Below are 21,531 nucleotides of genomic sequence, written 5' to 3' on the forward strand. Positions count from 1 at the left end.
CCTCCCCTCCGAGGCTGCAGATGGGCATCGATCAGGCTGCATTCATGGCAATAGAGAGGCTGCATTTATGGCAATGGCAAGGCTGCATTCATGGCAATGGCAATGGCGAGGCTACAGATGGGCACTGATTGGGCTGCATTGATGGGCAATGGCCCTCATTTTGCTTCACAGTCCTTTATTTACATTTTTTTTCTTGAAACTTCCCTCCTAAATAACACGCCCAAGCTCATCTCATCACCACACACAGCCACAAAGGCAAGATAATTCTTGTTGGGCAGTGTATTAGTGCTCGGGCAAACACACTTTTTTAATCGTTCAAAGAATGTCAGCAAAATGGTCGGCTCACTCCATCAAATCTGGCCCTCTTTGAAAAAAGTTTGGACACCCCTGCTCTAGGTTATTAGAGAAAGGCCACTCAGATAATGCACCACTTCGCCCATAAAATGGTTGCAGTTACCAATGTTTAGGTATTCTCATGTTTATTTCTTTTGTTTGTATTGGTATGACACAAAAAAGTGGAGAAAAAAGCTAACTGACAAATTCCACGCAAAACTCCTAAAATGGACTGGACACAATTATTGGCACCTTTTCAAAATTGTAAGAAATAATTTTATTCCAAATTTGTGATGCACCTGTAATTTGCAATTAAACTTACCTGTATCAGTTAACAGGTGCTGACAATACAGAAATCACACCGACAACCAGTTAAAAAGTACTCAATCTTTGTGTTGTCTGTCTCTGTGTGGCACACAGAGCATGGAAAAGAGAAAAAGCAGCAAAGAATTGTCTGAAGATTTGAGAACAAAAATGGTGAAAAAAATTGTAACGAATTTTGACAAATTTGTTAATTTTTTCATTTCAGAATTTCTGAATTTTTTCATTTCAGAATTTTTGGATTTTCTGATTTCTGAAATTTCTAATTTCCGACATTATGAATTTCCGAAATTTCGAAAATCCAAAATTCGGAAATTTGAAAATGTGAAAATCGAAAATTCAAAAATTCGAAAATCGGAAATTTGAAAATCGAAAATTTTGAATTTGAAAATTAGAAAATATAGAATTTGAAAATTAGAAAATTTAGAATTTGAAAATTAGAAATTCGTAAATCGTGAGTTCGAAAATCGGAAATTTGAAAATTCTGAATTAGAAAATTGGAAATTCTAAATTAGAAAATTCTGAATTTTCGAATTTCCGAAAAAAGCTGAAAAACGAATCAAACAATAACGTAAATTAACACATTTTTCGGCAGTACACATGTCTAGCATGGACAATCTCAAGGTTACAAGTCCATCACCAGAGATCTTAATGTTTCTGTGTCCACTGTGCACAACATTGTCAAGAAGTTTACAGCCCATGGTACTGTGGCTAATCTCCCTGGATATGGATGAAAGACAAAAATTGATCAATGAGTTTGCCAAAACTTACCTGAGGAAGCTAAAAATCCCTTTGGGAGAATGTGCTGTGGACAGATGAAACAAAATGACAGCTTTTTGGTAAAGCCCATCATTCTACTGTTTTAAAAAAAGAAATGAGGGGCTTTAAAGTGGAGGTTCACCCGAAAACTTAATCTTTCACATTAGATTGAGGCTCATTTTGACAAGGGGAATCGGGTAGTTTTTTTAAAATCGAAGCCGTACTTACCGTTTTAGAGAGCGATCTTCTCCGCCGTTTCCGGGTATGGGCTGCGGGACTGGCCGTTCCTATTTGATTGACAGGCTTTCGACGGTCGCATACATCACGTCACGATTTTCCGAAAGTAGCCGAACGTTGGTGCGCAGGAGCCGTATAGAGCCGCACCGACGTTCGGCTTCTTTCGGCTACTCGTGACGCGATGTATGCGACCGTCGGAAGCCTGTCGGAAGCCTGTCAATCAAATAGGAACGCCCAGTCCCGAAGACCATACCCGGAAGCGGCGGAGAAGATCTATCTCTAAAACGGTATGTACTGCTTCGATTTAAAAAAAAACACCCGATTCCCCTTGACAAAATGAGCCTCAATCTAATGTGATTTTTTTTTTTTTCGGGTGAACTCCCGCTTTAATGGAAATAATGATGTTTTGGGGTTGTTTTGCTCTTTCAGGCACTGGATGTCTTGACTGTGTGCATGGCATTATGAGATCTGAAGACTACCGAAGAATTCTGGGGTGCATTGTCCAGAAAGTCGGGTCTCCATTAGAGGTCGTTACCTCTAATTCAATTCAATTTTTTTTTAGGATTTTTTGAGAAGTTTTTTTTTCCTGGGTGGAACTCCACTTTACGTTAATTAACTCATCACATATCTAAAACAAGTTTTCAGATCGGGAGTTTTGACTTCACTAACTGTGTGCTTGTTCCAGGGCAGTGACATAGGTTGCATTAAAGCCAGGAAACTGCACTGGCAGAAGTAGATGTCCACAATAGCATCCTCTGTTTTTCACTCATTACAGGTTTTCTTAAATCTGAAGAAGCTCAACGGAAACACAGTTTATCTCATTAGTGCACTTCCAAGCAGATATCCTTCAAATCCCTTTGCCTTGAGTACCTACTTGCGTGATACACAATGATTAATCTCTGGCTGTAGAGAGGTCTCCATGGTGACTAAGTAATATGCCCTGACAACCAGAGAATTGTGCTACTATTGGCAGCCAGTTTGTAGACAATTAAAACAGACCATTTGTTATTGCAGATTACATAACCAGCTATGGGGCTGATTTATGTAACCCAGAGAATAGAAAATGAGAAGAAATCTGGAGACATTGGCCATAATAATAATGAATACATTTAAGGCCGGTGTCGAAAAATGCTGTAAATTAACCACTTAGCGACCGCACTATAGCAGTTCTCCTGCTGCAGGGTGGCAGCTGTGCGCAGGATCACGTAAATATATAGAGTCCTGCATTCCTGGGTAGGGGGGTGCGAATGTGGGCTGCTGGCGGCTCGCTCCCACTGTGATTATACGCAGCGGGAGCCGATCAGTGGGTACCATGGACTTGATGTCTGCCAGCACCCGACGATCATCAGCCAGAGAGACAGAACGGTGGTCTGCCTTAATAAACAAGGTAGATTGTCATTCTGACAGGAGGGAAGGCATGGATCCTGTGGGCCAGATCCACATACATGTAGATCGGCGCAGCGTATCAGAGATACACTACGCCGCCTTACCTTACCTGGCGCATTTTCGAATCCTCAGCGAGTTTGCGCCGTAAGTTACGGCGGCGTAGTGTATTTCTGGCGGGGGATTTCAAATCGGGTGGGTTGGGGGCGGGTTTCATTTAAATGAAGCGCGTCCCCGCGCCGAATGAAATGCGCATGCGTCGTCCCAAAATTTCCCGACGTGCATTGCGTTAAATGACGTCGCTAGGACGTCATTTTTCTAACTTAGACGTGAGTTACGTCCATCCCTATTCACGGACGACTTATGCAAAAAATAAAAAAAATTCAAATTTCGACACAGGAACGACGGCCATACTTAACATGGCAAGTCTAGCTATACACCGCAAAATACCAGCTTTAACTATACACCGGAAAAAGCCGACTACAGACGACGTTCGAAAATGCGACGGCCGCGCGTACGTTCGTGGATCGTCGTAAATCGCTAATTTGCATACCCGACACGGAAAACGCCACCCAGCGGACGCCGAAATATTGCATCTTAGATCCGAAGGCGTATGAAGACGTACACCTGTCGGATCTAACCCAGAAGCCGTCGTATCTTGTTTTGAGGATTCAAAACATAGATACGACGCGGGAATTTTGAAATTACGCGGGGTATTAATAGATACGCCGGCTTAATTTATTTGTGGATCTAGCCCCGTGTCTCTGAAAAGCAGGGACTAGGATCCATGTCTTCCCCTAGTAAAAGCACCCCCCACAGTTTAGTAAAACACTGGCTAGGCACATAGTTAACCCTTTGATCGCCCCTGATGTTAACCCCTTCCTAGCCTGTGTCATTAGTACAGTGACAGTGCATATTTTTAGCACTGATCACTGTATTAACCCCTTCCATACCAGGCCATAATTAACTGATTCCGGCAGGAACCCTCCCTCCCTCCGGGTGGACGTCATATGACGTCCTTTATTCCCAGCCCACTAGGCGGCGCCCACGGCACCGCTCGTGACCCGGCGTGCGTGCCCGGCATCAGTGATGACGGCCGGGCACCCGTGATTGCCCACAATCACGGCAGGAGCGTGGATCTGTGTGTGTAAACACACAGATCCGCCTCCTGTCAACGGTGAGGAGACCGATGTGTGTTCCCAGTACAGAGGAACACACATCAGTCTCCTCTCCTTGTGAGTCCCCTTCCCCCTACAGTTAGAATCACACATTAGGGAACATATTAACCCCTTCAGCGCACCCTAGTGTTAACCCATTCCCTGACAGTCACATTTACAGTAATCAGTGCAAATTTATAGCACTAATCACTGTATAAATGTGAATAGTCCCAAAAACGCGTCAAAAGTGTCCGATATGTCCGCCGCAATGTCACGGTCAAAAATCGCAGATCGCAGATCGCCGCCATTACTAGTGAAAAAAATAAAAATGCCATAAATCTATCCCCTATTTTGTATATAGGCTATAACTTTTGCGCAAACCAATCTATATACGCTTATTGTGTTTTTTTTAACAAAAATATGTAGAAGAATACGTATCAGTCTAAACTGAGGAATGTTTAAAAAAAAAATTGTGATATTTATTAAATCAAAAAGTTAAAAATATTGGCCCGGATTCACAAAGGAGTTACGACGGCGTATCTCCAGATACGCCGTCGTAACTCTGAGTGCGGCCCGTCGCAAGATACGGCGTATACGTAAGACATACACCGGCTTAAAGTTACCCCTCATAAAGCAGGGGTAAGTCATGTTAGGTATGGACGTCGGAAACGTACGAACAGCGTCGTATTTTACGTTGTTTGCGTAAGTCGTCCGTTAATGGGGCTGTGCGTAGGTTACGTCGACTAAGCATTGAGCGGGCGTAATTTACTTTGAAAATTCGACGTGATAATGAGCATGCGCGCGCATGCGCCGTTTGTAAAAAACGTTTGTAAAAAGGCGGGCTTACGCCGTGTCAGATACACTACGCCGCCGTAACTTAGAGCACAAGTTGTTTCTGAATACAGGACATGGCGCTCTAAGTTACGATAGGCGTTTGTATGTGAATCTGGGCCATTGTGTTTTTTTCAAAATTGTCGCTCTTCTTTGGTTTATAGCGCAAAAAATAAAAAACGCCGAGATGATCAAATACCACCAAACGAAAGCTCTGTTTGTGGGGGAAAAAAAGTATAAAGATTTCATTTGGGTACAGTGTTGCATGACCGCGCAATTGTGATTCAAATTGCAACAGTGCTGAAAACTAAAAATTGATCTGGGCAGGAAGGGGTTGAAAATGCCGGTATGGAAGTGGTTAATGTCACTGGTTCCCAAAAAAGTGTCAAAAGTGTCAGTTAGTGTCAGAATGTCTGCTGCAATATCGCAGTCCCATTATAAGTCACTGATATTCCTAGTAAAAATAAATAAAAATATCCAATAGTTTGTATAATTTTTGTGCAAACCAATCAATTACGCTTATTGGATTTTTTTTATCAAAAATATGTAGCAGAATACTTATTGGCCTAAATTGATGAAGAAATTCATATTTTTTTCAATTTTTTTTATTGAATATGTTTTATAGCATATGTTTTTTTTTGTTTATTGTGCAAAAACTAAAAAAACGCAGAGATGATCAAATACCACAAAAATAAAGCTCTATTTGTGGGGAAAAAAAGGACAGGAATGTTATTTGGGCACAGTGTTGCATGACCGCACAATTGTCAATTTACCAGTTGCCGACCAGGCCATAGCCAAATGACAGCTACAATGCGGTCGGATAACTCTAGGAGGGAATACTATGACGTCCTCCCAGAATTGGGCTCGCACCTGGGAATGTCTGTGACTGTTGGGTCTGTTGGGACGCAGTGATCACTTGTAAACAAACCAAAACATGTCCGGTCTAGCTCCTCCCCTCTCCCCACACCGATCAGTACAGCGTGGGAGGAGAGGAGGGAGCCGGTGCAGCAGTGCTGTGGGCTGGATCTGAAGTGTCCACAGCGCTGATCTGTGTCCATCCCTGACTCGTCATCCATCCATCCCTGGCTCTTCCATGCTACATCCCTGGCTCATTCTTTCACCTTCATGCTCCATCCATCCCTAGCTCATCGATCCTCATCCATGCTCCATCCCTGGCTTATCCATCCTCATTCATGCTCCTTTCCCGGCTCATCCATCTTCATTCATGCTCCATCCCTGACTCATCCATCCTCATCCATGTGTGCCACAGGCCTCTGCTCTCAACTAGCAGGAGAGGGAGTTTCTGTGGTAGTGGATGGGACTTCAGTCTCCACTTGTATACCCCGGGAAAAGCCGACTAGCGACGACGTAAGAGAATGCAACGAACGCGCGTACCTTTGTGGATCGCCGTAAACAGCTAATTAGCATACCCGACGCGGAAAACGACGCAAACTCCACCCAGCGGGCGCCAAAGTATTACACCTATGATCCGAAGGCGTACGAAGCCGTACGCCTGTCGGATCGAAGCCAGAAGCCGTTGTATCTTGGTTTGAGGATTCAAACTAAAGATACAACGCGGCAAATTTGAAAATACACCAGAGTATCAGTAGATATGCCGGCGTATTTCAGCTGTGAATCTGGCCCATGATGTCTGACTTGTCTAGCTAATTAGCTCATCTGGATTGTGTCAGACCTGGCGCCAGAAAGTCTACCCAATATGTGTATTGGAGGCTCGTTAGGAAGGGTTGTATAATGTTGTGGGTGGAGTTGAGTCATTGTTCATATTTGGTTACTGAGTGTGTATCCAGCTTTAGGCTTCATTTAGATGTGTGGTTGTGAGGTGGCAAAAATGCAAGTTTGAGCAAATTTTTACACTAAAAAACATAAAAAATAAAAATGGGTCACTTTTATTCCAATTACAAGGAATGTAAACATCCCTTGTAATAGAAAAAAGCATGACAGGTCCTCTTAAATATGAGATATGGGGCCAAAAAGACCTCAGATCCCATATTTAGACTAAAATGCAAAAAAAATTGTCATTTAAAAAAATGACAACAAGAAAATGTCCCTTTAAGAAGCATGGGCGGAAGTGACGTTTTTACTTTGCTTCCGCCCTGCTATGCTATGGAGACGGATGGGGGCCATCTTGCCCTCACTCGTATCCCAGCCAAGCAGGGGACAGGACCCGATCGCCTCCACCGCTGCTGACGGCTCCGGTAAGCGGCGGAGGGCGCGGGAGAGCGGCGGGAGGCCCTCTTCCACCGCCGATAATGGTGATCTCGCAGCGAATCCACTGCAGAGACCACCGCTATCATTTACAGGACCGCTCACTGAAAAGATGGATATCTTGGTTGTGGCAGCAGCTGCTGCCGTTACTGAGATATCCATCTTTAAAAAATGACGTATATATACAGTAAGGGGTCCTTAAGTGGTTAAATTGCATTAGGGAGTGGTTGGGTGTGTTTACATGCCATGGTCATGATATTTGATGGCTATGGCAAAGTTTACCCAACAAGTATCGCTAGACAGCAAACCTGCAGAACCCTACACATTCAAGCAAATGGGGAAGCGCCACAAATGCCCTGCAACCGTATGCAATGCACGGGGTTGTGGCTCTATTGTCAGCAACAATGGGGTTAAAACAGGTGGTGTCGAAGTGTTGCATCTTTTCTTTTGTCAGTAGCCTCTGAAGCGCGATCAAAATGCGGGTCAGGCTTCGAAGGAAAGGAAGATTTAGACACACATCTAAATCTACCCTAAGAGGTCTACTTTCTATCTTCCTGTGTGGTAAGTGGGAGGGTCTACTTTCCATTTTCATGTGTGGTAAGTGGAAGGGTCTACTTTCCATCTTCCTGTGTGGTAAGTGAAAGGATCTACCTTCAATCTTCCTGTGTGGTAAGTGGAATGGTTTCCTTTCCATTTTCCTGTGTGGTAAGTGGAAGGGTTTCCTTTCCATTTTCCTGTGTGGTAAGTGGAAGGGTTTCCTTTCCATCTTCATGTGTGGTAAGTGGAAGGGTCTCCTTTCCATCTTCCTGTGTGGTAAGTGGGAGGGTCTACTTTCCATCTTCCTGTGTGGTAAGTGGAAGGGTCTACTTTCCATCTTCCTGTGTGGTAAGTGGAAGGATCTACTTTCCATCTTCCTGTGTGGTAAGTGGAAGGGTCTACTTTCTATATTCCTGTGTGGTAAGTGGAAGGGTCTCCTTTCCATATTCCTGTGTGGTAAGTGGAAGGGTCTACTTTCCATCTTCCTGTGTGGTAAGTGGAAGGGTCTCCGTTCCATCTTCCTGTGTGGTAAGTGGGAGGGTCTACTTTCCATCTTCCTGTGCGGTAAGTGGAAGGGTCTACTTTCCATCTTCCTGTGCGGTAAGTGGAAGTGTCTACTTTCCATCTTCCTGTGTGGTAAGTGGGAGGGTCTACCTCCCTTCTATCTGTGTGGTAAGTGGGAGGGTCTACTTTCCATCTTCCTGTGTGGTAAGTGGGAGGGTCTACTTCCATCTTCCTGTGTGGTAAGTGGGAGGGTCTACCTCCCTTCTATCTGTGTGGTAAGTGGGAGGGTCTACCTCCCTTCTATCTGTGTGGTAAGTGGAAGGGTCTACCTTCCATCTTCCTATGTAGTAAGTACAGTAGAAGGTAGAGGTCGACCGATATGGGTTTTTCTATGGCCGATGCCGATGCTGATATTTAGAAATCGGGATGGCCGATATACAATACCAATTTTTGTGGCCGATATTTGTGGCCGGGAACCAGGGGGCGGGGCACGCAAGTGACGTGGGAGACAGGCGTGGTCCCTACTCGCAATGTGAGCAATGAGTGGACCGCGAGCTGCAGGGGGTGGGGAAAGGAACATGACATCACGCTCCTACTCGCCGCTGTACGTGCTAGTAGACTTCCAGGACCTGCGGTGGGGAGCAGGGGCCATACATGAATGCGGGGGCGGGGTCACTGGTGACTGGTCAGTACAGTACTGCAGGGCCATGCGGGCCGGATATTGTAGCTGCAAATCGGCTGATTTTTTCACAATTATCGGCCGATGACGATTTCACAAAAACGGCCAAATATCGGCCGATATATCGGCCGACCGATATATCGGTCGACCTCTAGTAGAAGGGTCTACTTTCTACAATCACCTGATAAATGCCACTGTTGTAATAAGGGACCATAAACTGGGAAGAGCAGTGACCTAATGTTTATGGGAGGCAAGGTTTTAATGACCCCTCTTAAAACCTTTATATCTGTATTTCCTCCAAAACATCTGGTGCACGTAGCAGTCAGACTAGAATGTAAAGGGTTACCTCTCGGCCGCGGGATGACATTTCCACATTGCACATAATGTATGAGTTTTCCCGGTTTCTTAAAAGCTGTTTAGTGCGAGGTCGGCATCAATATTGTATGAGCTTTCCTTTATCATTCAGAGTTTTATGGTGCATTAAGCTACTTTCCATGTAGCTGTGTGATCTTCTTTGTTCAGCCCAAAGTACCATGCATGTTTCTATTTCTCTAAAATTGCTTCCCTGGAAATGACTCGTACACAATAATTATTGTTGGAAATTACAGAGCGGAATTTAAATGTAAGCTTAGTCTTCTGATAAATTAGGTGTGGTAGGACAGGACAGTGAAATCATCAGCTTTGTATAGGGGCTATTGTCTGATTTGTTCCCTTATTGCTGTGTAGGTCTTCAGTATTCAATGGGGAGATTTGCAAAGAGTCACTTGAGATTTTTTGGTTCTATTTCTGTAATTTGTTCTTTAATTCAGTGAAAAGTGAAACGTGAACTCTATGCAAGATTTTGACCACTGGGCACTTAAACCCCCTTAATAACCAGACCCATTTTCAGCTTTTGGTGCTCTCACATTTTGAATGACATTTACTCAGTCATACAACACTGTACCCAAATAAAAATGTTGTCCTTTTTTCCCCACAAATGGAGCTTTCTTTTGGTGGTATTTAATCACTGTTGGGTTTTTTATTTTTTGCGCTAAAATTGGGCATATAAGACGACCCCCCTAAAAATTCAGTTTAAAACAGTAGTTTTGTGCTCTACTCACCGTATAAGACGACCCCCTTGTTTTTTGCGCTAAAATTCTGAAAAAAAACTTTTTTTTCTTTGTTTCCGTTATAAAATTTAGCAAATTTGTAATTTTTCTTCATAAATTTTGGTCAAAATTTATACTGCTACATATCTTTGGTAAAAATAAGTACAAATTGGTGAATATTATTTGGTCTTTGTGAAAGTTATAGCGTCCACAAGCTATGGTGCCAATATCTGAAAATTGTTCGGGGGTATTGCAGAGTATTGCACAGGGGGTATTGCAGAGTATTGTGTGTGCAGGGAGTATTGCAGAGTATTGGGCAGGGGGTATTGCAGAGTATTGTGCAGGGGTATTGCAGAGTATTGCGCAGGGGGTATTGCAGAGTATTGCGCAGGGGGTATTGCAGAGTACTGCGCAGGGGGTATTGCAGAGTATTGCGCAGGGGGTATTGCAGAGTATTGCGCAGGGGTATTGCAGAGTATTGCGCAGGGGTATTGCAGAGTATTGCGCAGGGGGTATTGCAGAGTATTGCACAGGGGGTATTGCAGAGTAATGCGCAGGGGGTATTGCAGAGTAATGCGCAGGGGGTATTGTAGAGTACTGCGCAGGGGGTATTGCAGAGTATTGCACAGGGGGTATTGCAGAGTACTACGCAGGGGGTATTGCAGAGTACTGCACAGGGGTATTGCAGAGTATTGCACAGGGTATTGCAGGGATGGCTGAACAGGGATGGCTGGATCTGTGACTGCAATAGTCACAGATCCAGCCCACAGCGTTGCTGACACCCGCTCTCTCCTCTCACACTGTACCTATCGGTACAGAGATAGAAGGGAGGAACCGGCGTCATCAAATGACGCCGGTTTGTTTACATGTGATCCTCCCAGAGTTAAGGAACCGCCTTGTAGCCGTAATTCGGCTATGAGGCGGTGATTAAGTGGTTAAATACCGTATTTGCCGGCGTATAAGGTGGCTGGGCATATAAGACGACCTCCCCTAATATTCAGTTTAAAACAGTGGTTTTGTGCTCTACTCACCGTATAAGACGACCCCCTTGTGCGGTAATACCGTTGTTCAAAAATGAAGAGGCTGTGGCCGCCGGGTGCTCTGTAATGCGGCGCATATACTGAATACATACAGCTTTACAGAGCACCCGGTGGGCTGATATCCATCGGGCAGCTGCTTCACCTGGTGTATAAGACGACCCCCGGTTTTTGGCTGTGTAATCCAGGATAAAAGGTCGTCTTATACACTGGAAAATATGGTACATGAATAATACATTTAACAGAGCTGGCTGACCTACCAAAGTATTTATATTTTTGTGAGATAGTATCATCCAATCCTGAGAGAGTAAAAGAACAGCAGGAGCTTGATGAGGTAATCGTTCTGCTCTCTCTTCCTAATAGCATGATCCTTATCATTACGTTTGCATGCAGTACACCTGATTGGCTCTCAGTCCCCACCTTTCCACTCATATTCTTAGTACTGCTGTATAGTTGATTGCAAGATAAGCTTGCACTTACTGTATACTATCTGACTAAAACCTATGGAATGATTTGCATACATTGCTGCATTGGATTGTTTCATTTGCTGTTGTCTCATATGCCTTGAATATGAGAGTGTAATGCCATGGGTAGTGTAATCCGTGGGCATTACTACAAAAAGGGTATTTTGCACAGGAAATAGAATCATTCTGCTATTTGTGTCCAGTTGGATATGCTGAAAAATGAATTTACAGTTGTTCATAGAGCGGCATACTGGCTCTATGTGAATATTCCATGGGCTATAGATTATGGGCCAGATCCACGTAGCCTGGCGCATTGTTGCGTCCGGCGTAGCGTATCTCTGATACACTACGCCGCCGTAACTTACATCGTATTTTCCTTATCCTCAAAGAATTTGCGCCGTAAGTTACGGCGGCGTAGTGTAACTTTGGTGACGTAAGGGCGCGCAATTCAAATGGATGTGATGGGGGCGTGTTTTATGTAAATACGTCTTGACCCAATGTAAATAAAGTTTTTTTTTAAAGGCGCATGCGCCGTCCGTGGGGGTGTCCCAGTGCGCATGCTCGAAATTAACCCGCAACAAGCCAATGCTTACGACGTGAACGTCATTCTACGCAAAGCCCTATTCGCGAACGACTTACGCAAACAACGTAAAAAATTCAAAATTCGACGCGGGAATGACGGCCATACTTAACATAGGATACGCCTCAAATAGCAGGGGTAACTATACTCCGAAAAAAGCCTTACGGAAACAACGTAAAAAAATGCGCCGAACGTACGTTCGTGGATCGTCGTATCTAGCTAATTTGCATACTCGACCTGGATATCGACGGAAACGCCACCTAGCGGCCAGTCGGATCTAGCACAGCTTCAGGCGTATCTTGTTTTGTGGATCCAAAACAAAGATACGCCGGAGCAAACTAGAAGTTACGCGGCGTATCAATAGATACGCCAGCGTAACTTCTTTGTGGATCTGCCCCTATTTTTTTACAATTCTCTTCCAGCTATAAAACTGTTTCCATCTGTGGTTTAAAGGAGTTGTAAAGACAAACAATTTTCCAGCTAAATGTAATGTTTGTTAGGTGCATAAATCGAAAAAAGTAATAATTGTGATTCAAATAGTTTGTAAATCCAGTGTTTAGATCACCCTTTGGCTTTCCTGTATCCTTGCTGTGCTGTATTACCGGGTTTGCGGTGCACGTGCACTACAGCGACGTCACTGCAATAACGGAACTATAGTTCCTATTATGCTCAGCGACATCACGCATGCGCATAGCATTTTTTTTTCCGCTAGCAAAGTTCTCTTGCACACGCCGCCCCACGCCACCCACTAGTTACACCCATTCCAGCCTCCACAGCCTACGAAGCAGCTGTAACAAGTACTGTCCACAATTAGTTTTTTTTTATGCTTTACGTACCTTGTAATCCATTTTTTCAATCTACTTCTCCCCGCGGGAGTAGGCGTTTCTATGCCTAGGGGGATTGTCATCTGGGAGGTCGCCCAGATGATTGACGTCTGTTCGCCCCGGCAGATAAGGCCCCGCCCCCCGTATTGCGTAGGCGTGCGCGAGTTACGGGGCTTCCGAAAAAAGCCGAACATGCGGAGATGTGAGTCGGCTCTATACAGCGCCTGCTCTCTGTATGTTCGGCTTTTTTCGGAAGCCCCGTAACTTGTGCGCGCCTATGCAATACGGGGGGCGGGGTCTTATCTGCCGGGGCGAACAGACGTCAATCATCTGGGCAACCTCCCAGATGACAATCCCCCTAGGCATAGAAACGCCTACTCCCGCGGGGAGAAGTAGATTGAAAAAATGGATTACAAGGTACGTAAAGCATAAAAAAAAAAACCTAATTGCGGACTGTACTTGTTACGACTATAAGGGAGTTGGTCAGATATACATGCTAGTAGGGTGAACCTCCGCTTTAAGCATCAGATTTGCAGGGTAAGGTGGGCTTGATTCATTCTAATGGCATTTAAGGAAACATTGACAAATCCTTCTTTTCTTTTCTTTCCTATAGCAGAGTACGGAGATACCACAGTCATCCTGACCACCTTGACCACTTACCTTCAGCATACATTTCTCTCTGTACGGGATGTCATACTACAAGCTTGAAAACTTATGTTCCATTTCGCTACAGTATTAACTGCTTCAGATCTCCTGCTTGTCCATATGATTGGTAATTCTACGAGACAGGTTCTCTTGCTGTTTGGATCTCTGCACTACAAATATTCTGTCCTGCCTTGCAAGAAAACAGCATCCATTAATACTGAAGGCTATTTATCTTGAAAAAAAACAAAAAAAAAAACAGGCCTGTTTTGGAGAACAGATGTGTTTCGTTAAAAGGGGAAGTCCATCCAAAATAGATATTTCAGTTTTCCGTGGATGCTGGCACACCCTAATCACTCATTGGCTATATATTTCTCTCGCTGACATTGGTAGCAGGAACTGTGCCCAGTTCTGACATATGTCACAACTAAAATGTTCATATATTTATTTTTAAGTGATACTTTCTTGATTAAGCTTGAGTAATGAGACTATGGGGGCGGGACCCAAATTGCAAAAAAAGTGGGATATAAAGGGATAGTTTACACTTGCTTCAAAACATGGCTTCGGGCAGGCTTTGTTGATTTAATGATATTATAAAATAATTATATTGCCATCCTAATCGGAAAAAAATCCTTTTTTTTTTAAATTAGCGTTTTGATGGCTTTCCATCAATTTTGTAGTATCTAAGAGAAGGTGAAAGCAATCAGATAGGCTGAATAATTCCAGTAGTTTTCCAGGTGATCTTGTGGTGTATGGAGCAATGGAATTCCCTTTGATTTTCAATAACCGTTTCTAATAATATGGATATGCATAGAGAAAGGTCCCAAACAGAACACAGCTTTATTCAAAGCTACGCCTCAACGCTATTCACCTTACACACAGGGCTTAATAATAATGGGCCAGATCCACGTAGACCGGGCGCAACTTAACTTTCCCGATTTAAGTTACACCGCCGCAATTTTTCCAAGTTAGTGCCCTATCCACAAAGCACTTACCTGGAAATTTGCAGCGGTGTAACTTAAATCCGTCCGGCGCAAGGCGGGCCCAATCGAATGGGGCGAGTCCCATTTAAATTAGGCGCGCTCCCGCGCCGGACGTACTGCGCATGCTCCGTCGGGTAAATTACCTGACGTGAATTGCGCTAACTGACGTTGCACCGACGTCATTTGCTTAGACGTTAACGTAAATGGCGTCCAGCGCCATTCACTGACGTCTTACGCAAATTACGTTGATGTTTAAATTTCGACGTGGGAACGACGGCCATACTTAACATGGCTTAGGAGAACTAGGGCTCAGCCCTAGTTTTACGCGGCGTAACCCGACGGAAACTAAGTAGATTTAGATCGACGGGCCGTTCGGGACGTTCGGGGTTTGCCGTAAGTCTTCATTTGCATATTCTACGCCTGCCGCAATGGCCTCGCCACCTAGCGGCCGGCCTAGAATTGCATCCTTAAGATCCGACAGTGTACTTCAATTACACCTGTCGGATCTTAGGGCTAGCTATGCGTAACTGATTCTATGAATCAGTCGCATAGTTAGAAACAGAGATACGACGGCGTATCAGTAGATACGCCGTCGTATCTCTTTTGTGGATCTGGCCCAATGTTTTGAATTGTGAACTATGTATTTACTATTTCTGTTGCATTAAATGATTGCCTTAAACACCAAGTCAATTAAAACAATCAGATTAAATGGTCAATTGCATGAAAAAAAAAATCATCCATGTATAGCCAGCATGAAGGGGAATGCACAATCACAATCAGTTGGCTCTATTCAAGTGCGCCGGGACCCTTCGGGGTAAGACCGCGCTATATCAAGATACCTCTCAACTCAACTAAACTCATGCTTTGGCCATGCAGTGCAAACTGACTGGTTCACTTATCTTCCCTCCCCTTCCCACCTTTGCTTTGTGAAAGTAGAAAGTAGAAAAAAGCTATTAGCTGATCAGATTGGAGCTTACATCCAACAAAGGACTATGCCCTCATCCCATGTAACTCATCCAGCCTCCTTATAGGCAGCTCAGGCACTCTTTGCTGCATTGCTAGAAGAAAAAAAGAGTCACATGCTCTCCTCATAGGCGAGCGCACAGGGTGTGCCGTATGTGTCTTGGCACACCCTATTCACCCCATGCACATTAACATTATCGCTCTGTGTGCCAGTAGGAAGATGGGAAAGATCTCCCTCTTACTGGCTTACCATAACATAAGAAAAGTGTTTACGCACTTCTCTTTTACTGTGACGGCTGAGAGATCAATGTGCCTGGGTCATATATATGTAGTCAAATAAACACTAACAAAGATTTGATCTTTAGAGTGCCCACCCTAATGCCATAGTGTCACATACCTGGTTGAGATCAAGCTGGAGAGGGGGCTTCTCTTGCACCTCCTGTCTGACACAGAGTGGCAGTAGGGCCGATGTAATGGATGGCGCTGGCTGAGTCTTGGCAGGAACCAGGTGGCTGGTGAGCGCTGGGCAGGCTCTGAGAATGGGAGCTCCGTAACGCTGGGTCAGCAGATGTAGGCGTAGCTGGGACGTAAACCAGGAGGTCATCAACAGCCGGACGGAGCAGGTACTGAGACGAGAGGCAGAGACGGGACACAGGCAGGGTTTGGTACACAGTCGGGCAGCAAGGTGCAGGAACATCATGCAGAAGCGGAGTCAGACACAAGCCGGGATCAGGTAGGCAGGCGGAGATCAAAGAGTAGGTTCAGGTGAAGCCGGGTCAAGACACAGGAAACTTGGATCAGAATGGGTAAACAAACACTAGCTGAAAGACCACTCAGCAATGTTCATGTGTCAGTGTTCAGTTTAAATAAAGTTACTTGGCGTCCTTATGTGCACGTGCGCGCATACGCATGTACCAATACGAGTCCTTTGTGCACACACTGGTGTGCCCGTGCTTGTGCGCAGGTGTGCGTCTATTGGCCGGACTTCTCTTACAAATAGGCTGTGCACACCTATGGCTGTCCCATACATGGAAGTATGCTCACCAAGGGGGTCTACAGAGCAGCAGGGGATAGACTAAAAACTGAGTATTAATGGGGTAATTTGAGTGAACCTAATAATTGCCATGCATGACCAGGGTACAGATATACTTTAAAATTGTTTTGATTTTAATTTCGGCCTGAAAAATTAAGTCTATCCTGTTAACGGTGACATACATGACCAACACCTACGTAGCAAACCTTTGAAATCAGACACACTGGCTGTCTACTTTATATAATCTTTTAAATATGTCAGATACCAGTGAGCGTTCATTCAGAGATATAGACAAGCATAGAAATTTTCCAGGTAAACTGCCTCCATGGACAACCTACCCTCAGAACAGCGCTAGTTTTTATCTTTTGTAGCTATTTCATATTCGACGAGGAAATCAAGGAAGCGCCACCTAGCGGCCAGCGTAATTATTGCAACACAAGATACAACGGCGTAGGAGACTTACGCCGCTCGTATCTTGGCCAAATCTATGCGTAACTGATTCTATGAATCAGGCGCATAGATACGACGGCGGTCATTCAGACTTACGACGGCGTATCTGGAGATACGCCGTCGTAAGTCTTTGTGAATCTGGGCCAGTGTGTCTGGGATTTTGGGCAACAATTAGTCCCTCCCTAGGAACACTGGAGCATTAGAGGGGGGTCACACAGCAGAGGATCATGTGACAAGAGACTGCTGCCTTACCCAGATACAGTGTGAACAGCCTGAATCATTTGGTTTCAAGAAATACTCAAGAAAGACTCAAGTGGAGGCAAACTGACTGTATCGCAGCAATATTTTATGAATTTCATTAGCAGTTGACTGCTAGATTTTACATGTTGCCCTTTATTTATTTATTTTATTTATTTTTTTGTAGACATGAAAAACATGTTGCTTTTTAAAAAGTATATAAAGAATCTAGGACAATGCAGCAGTCGTTGATGAATGCTCAACCAAAGGAACATAATAATGTTGCACATACAGTATTATCCAATCAGGTGTTTTATGTTATTATGCCTACACTACAGATATGTCACCTGCATTCTTATTGGAAAACCAATGAATAGCCTTGATACTCGATCCCTGTTATTTAGTGTGTGCATTTTTACATGTTGGTGCAAATTATGCTTTAAAGCCTAATGCCGCGTACACATGATCGGTACGTCTGATGGACCGTTTTCATCAGACAAACCGATCGTGTGTGTGCCCCATCAGTTTTTTTTCCATCGGTGAAAAAACGTAGAACCTGTTTTAAAATGATCTGATGGTTAAAGAACCGATAGAAAAAAACGATCGTCTGTGGGGAAATCCATTGGTTAAAAATCCACGCATGCTCAGAATCAAGTCGACGCATGCTCGGAAGCATTGAACTTAATTTTTCTCAGCACGTCGTCGTGTTTTACGTCACCACGTTCTGACACAATCGTTTTTTTAACTGATGGTGTGTAGGCAAGACTGATAAAAGTCAGCTTCATCGGATATCTGATGAAAAAATCCATCAGACCGTTTTCATCGGATGAACCGATCGTGTGTACAGGGCATAGGTTTAGAAAACATAAGAAAAAAATAAATCAGCATAAGGGACATCATTACTTTCAATCAATATGATGTGTCCCTTGTGCTTCTGCCTGGTTGCTTGAGTTGAAATCTTCCATCCTCTGATACCCATTCCCCCCTGCCGCCGTAGTTTACTGGTGAAGCAGAGGATTAATAGAGTTGTGGGACCTGTCATATGCATTCATCATTATGCCCACCCTTTCTGCCCACCACCTCCATTCACAGAAGAAATACTATAGCTTCTATGAATGAAAGGTAGTCTATGAATGCATCTATGAATGGGGGAGGTGGGTAAGAGCAAACAGAGTCAACCCCCCCCCCCCCTGGCACGGCACTAACACCCCCAGCCAACCCCCACCCGCTCTCTGGTCAGTCCATATCCTGAATGCGGCCATATTCCTGTCCCCACCCTTAAATGGGATGTAAAGGTTCGTTTTTTATTTTCTAAATAGGTTCCTTTAAGCTAGTGCATTGTTGGTTCACTTATCTTTTCCTTCGATTTCCCTTCTAAATGTTTTTTTTCTTTGTCTGAATTTCTCACTTCCTGTTCCTCCTCGGTAAGCTGTTCTGGCTGACTAACCCCCAGCCAGATAATGGGGGCAAGTTTACCGAGGAGAAACAGGAAGTGAAAAATTCAGACAAAGAAAAAAATAACAATTAGAAGGGGAATCGAAGGAAAAGGTAAGTGAACCAACAATGCACTAGCTTAACGGAACCTATTTAGAAAATAAAAAAATTACCTTTACAACCCCTTTAAGCATTTGGGCTCAGGGGAAAGCTGCTCCGGTGTCCTCTCCTGAAGCAGCTTCCACAGTGCATCCCGACGCTAGGCGTCCAATAGGATCCCCTGTACTGTACTTTGCTGTTTACATTGTCCATGTAAAGTACATGTATTTATGAAAGTAGTATTAAACCCTTAGGCCTCGTACACACGACCGAACATGTCTGCTGAAACTGGTCCGCGGACCAGTTTCCGCGGACATGTTCGGTCGTGTGTAAGGCCGACCGGACAATTTTCCGGCCGACCGGACAGGTTTCCAGCGGACAAATGTTTCTTAGCATGCTAAGAAACATGTCCGCTGGAACCATGTCCGCCGGACATATTTTTTACCTTTTGCGATAATAAATATCCCCCAAAAAGATATAAAAAAAATGTTTTCCTCAGTTTAGGCCGATATGTATTCTTCTACATATTTTTGGAAAAAAAAATCACAATAAGCGTTTATCGATTGGTTTGCGCAAAAGTTATAGCATCTACAAAATAGGGTATAGTTTTATAGCATTTTTATTAATATATTTTTTTTACTAGTAATGGCGGCGATCTGCGATTTTTATCGTGACTGCGACATTATGGCAGACACATTTTTGGGACTATTGTCATTTTTACAGCGATCGTTGCTATAAAAATGCACTGATTACTGTGAAAATGACACTGGCAGTGAAGGGGTTAACCACTAGGTAGCGCTGTAGGGGGTTAAGTGTTCCCTAAGGAGTGATCCTTACTGTAGGGGGGGCGTGGCTTGCTGTGACATGTCACTGATCGTGTTCCCGATGACAGGGAACACTTTCAGTGACAGTGTCACTAGGCAGAACGGGGAGATATTGGCCCGGATTCACATACATTGGCGCATATTTATGCCGGCGTAGCGTATATAATATACGCTACGCAGACATATGCAGAGAGGCAAGCACCGAATTCACCAAGCACTTGCCTCCCAAACTGCGCTGGGTTCCCTCGGCGTAAGCCGTCGTAGGTGGAAGTGGGCGTGAGCCATGCTAATGAGGCGTGACCCCATGCGCATGCTCAGAATCACGTCGGAACTACTCCCTAAGATACGACGGATCACTGCCTATGACGTGAACGTAACCTACGCCCAGCCCTATTCACGTACTACATAAACGACGTAAAATACGACAGCTGTGTTCCCTGGTGCAGCCATTTGCATGGAAGCTGCTGACTTACACCTGCTTTATGGGGCAAAACTTTACGCCGTCGTAGGACTTTACGCGCACTGCGTCGGACGGACGGACGTTTGTGAATCTGCGTATCTCCCTCATTTCTATATTTGAATAGGAAATCAAGGGGAGCGCCACTTGCGGCCAGCGTAAATATGCACCTACGATACGCCGGCGTAGGAAGGTTACGTCGGTCGGATGAAGCCTATTTTCAGGCGTATCTTGGTTTCAGAGTCCGGCGCACAGATACGACGGCGCATATTTACACTTAGGCGGCGTATCTCGAGATACGTGGGCGTAAGTGCTTTGTGAATCCGGGCCATTGTGTTTACACTAACATTTCCCTGTTCTATCTCTCTGTGAGACGATCTCGGGTATGCCCGCGGCGATCAAGTCCGCGGGACCCGCGGGCGCGCTCACGGAGATCGCGGTGCACGCCCTGCAACAACCGCTTCTTAAAGAGGACGTACAGGTACGTCCTTTTGCCTGCCCGTGCCATGCTGCAGACGTATATCTGGTGCAGCGGGCGGCAAGCGGTTAAAAAAGTTTTTGCTTTAAAATAACAAACATGTCATACTTACCTGCTCTGTAAAATAGTTTTGCAAAGAGCAGCCCTGATCCTCCTCTTCTTGGGTCCTCCTGTTGCACTCTTGGTTCCATCCCACTGCCAAGTGCCCCTATAGGAAGCCGCTTGCAATGGAGGCACTAGTGTCCTCGCTCGTCCATAAGGCACACAGAACATGGCTTTGCCCTCCTCATTGGTTGTGATCGACAGCAGTAGAAGCCAATGGCTCCCGTTGCTGTATCTGAGCCAACGAGGAAAGAGAGAGTGGAAAAAAAGCCTTGGCTGGCACGAGATTAGGCTCAAGTAAGTATAAGCGGGGACAGGGGGGATCCTGCAGCACAGAAGGGTTTTTACCTGAATGTAGAGAGTGCATTAAGGTACAAATCCTTAAAATGGATGTAAACCCTCTCCTATACCCAGTGAAGTGAACAGCTTCAGATGATACACAGAGGTGAAACAAATCTCCCTACATAAGTTTAGAAATTGTACATCGTCTTCTAAATCTTGTTTACTGATTCAGCAGTGGGTGTGGAGTCTCGGCATACACTGTGTGAGAGCTGATTGGAGGAAAGTCACACACCCCCACTCCGCATAGGCAGAGAAACAAAGAAACTTAGAGAGCTGCAGTGTGAATGGACCAGCTCTCTGCCAATCTATCTCTAAGTTACCTCCTGACACAAATTTTTAGCCGCTTTTATCTCCTGTGTCAGAGAGCTTGTCAGAAGTTATCATGCTGATAACAGAGGAACGGAGCAAGAGAAAGACATGGGAATTAGAGCTTTGGTAGGAGATAAATAAACACTACAGATATATGAATAGGGTTTTACAACCACTTTAAGCCTTTTAAACTAAAAAATAAGGGTTAAATATCACTT

At 44.5% G+C, this 21,531-nt stretch overlaps 1 protein-coding gene across 8 annotated transcripts in view; it reads left to right on the forward strand.

The window, feature by feature from the left end:
* The window catches only part of CCDC9 (coiled-coil domain containing 9), a 95,406-nt gene extending 81,557 nt beyond the window's left edge, over window positions 1–13,849 (forward strand). For 7 of the 8 annotated variants that reach the window (XM_040323545.1, XM_040323548.1, XM_040323550.1 and 4 more), the window contains one exon: window positions 13,574–13,849. In XM_040323545.1, the coding sequence (XP_040179479.1) occupies window positions 13,574–13,603 (30 nt within the window). In that variant the 3' untranslated portion in view covers window positions 13,604–13,849. The remainder of the gene's footprint in view (window positions 1–13,573) is intronic. The other variant, XM_040323546.1, reaches the window with a different exon arrangement.
* The last annotated feature ends 7,682 nt before the right edge of the window (window positions 13,850–21,531 follow it).

The sequence above is a fragment of the Rana temporaria genome, chromosome 9, assembly GCF_905171775.1.
Source record: "Rana temporaria chromosome 9, aRanTem1.1, whole genome shotgun sequence".
NCBI lineage: Eukaryota > Metazoa > Chordata > Amphibia > Anura > Ranidae > Rana > Rana temporaria.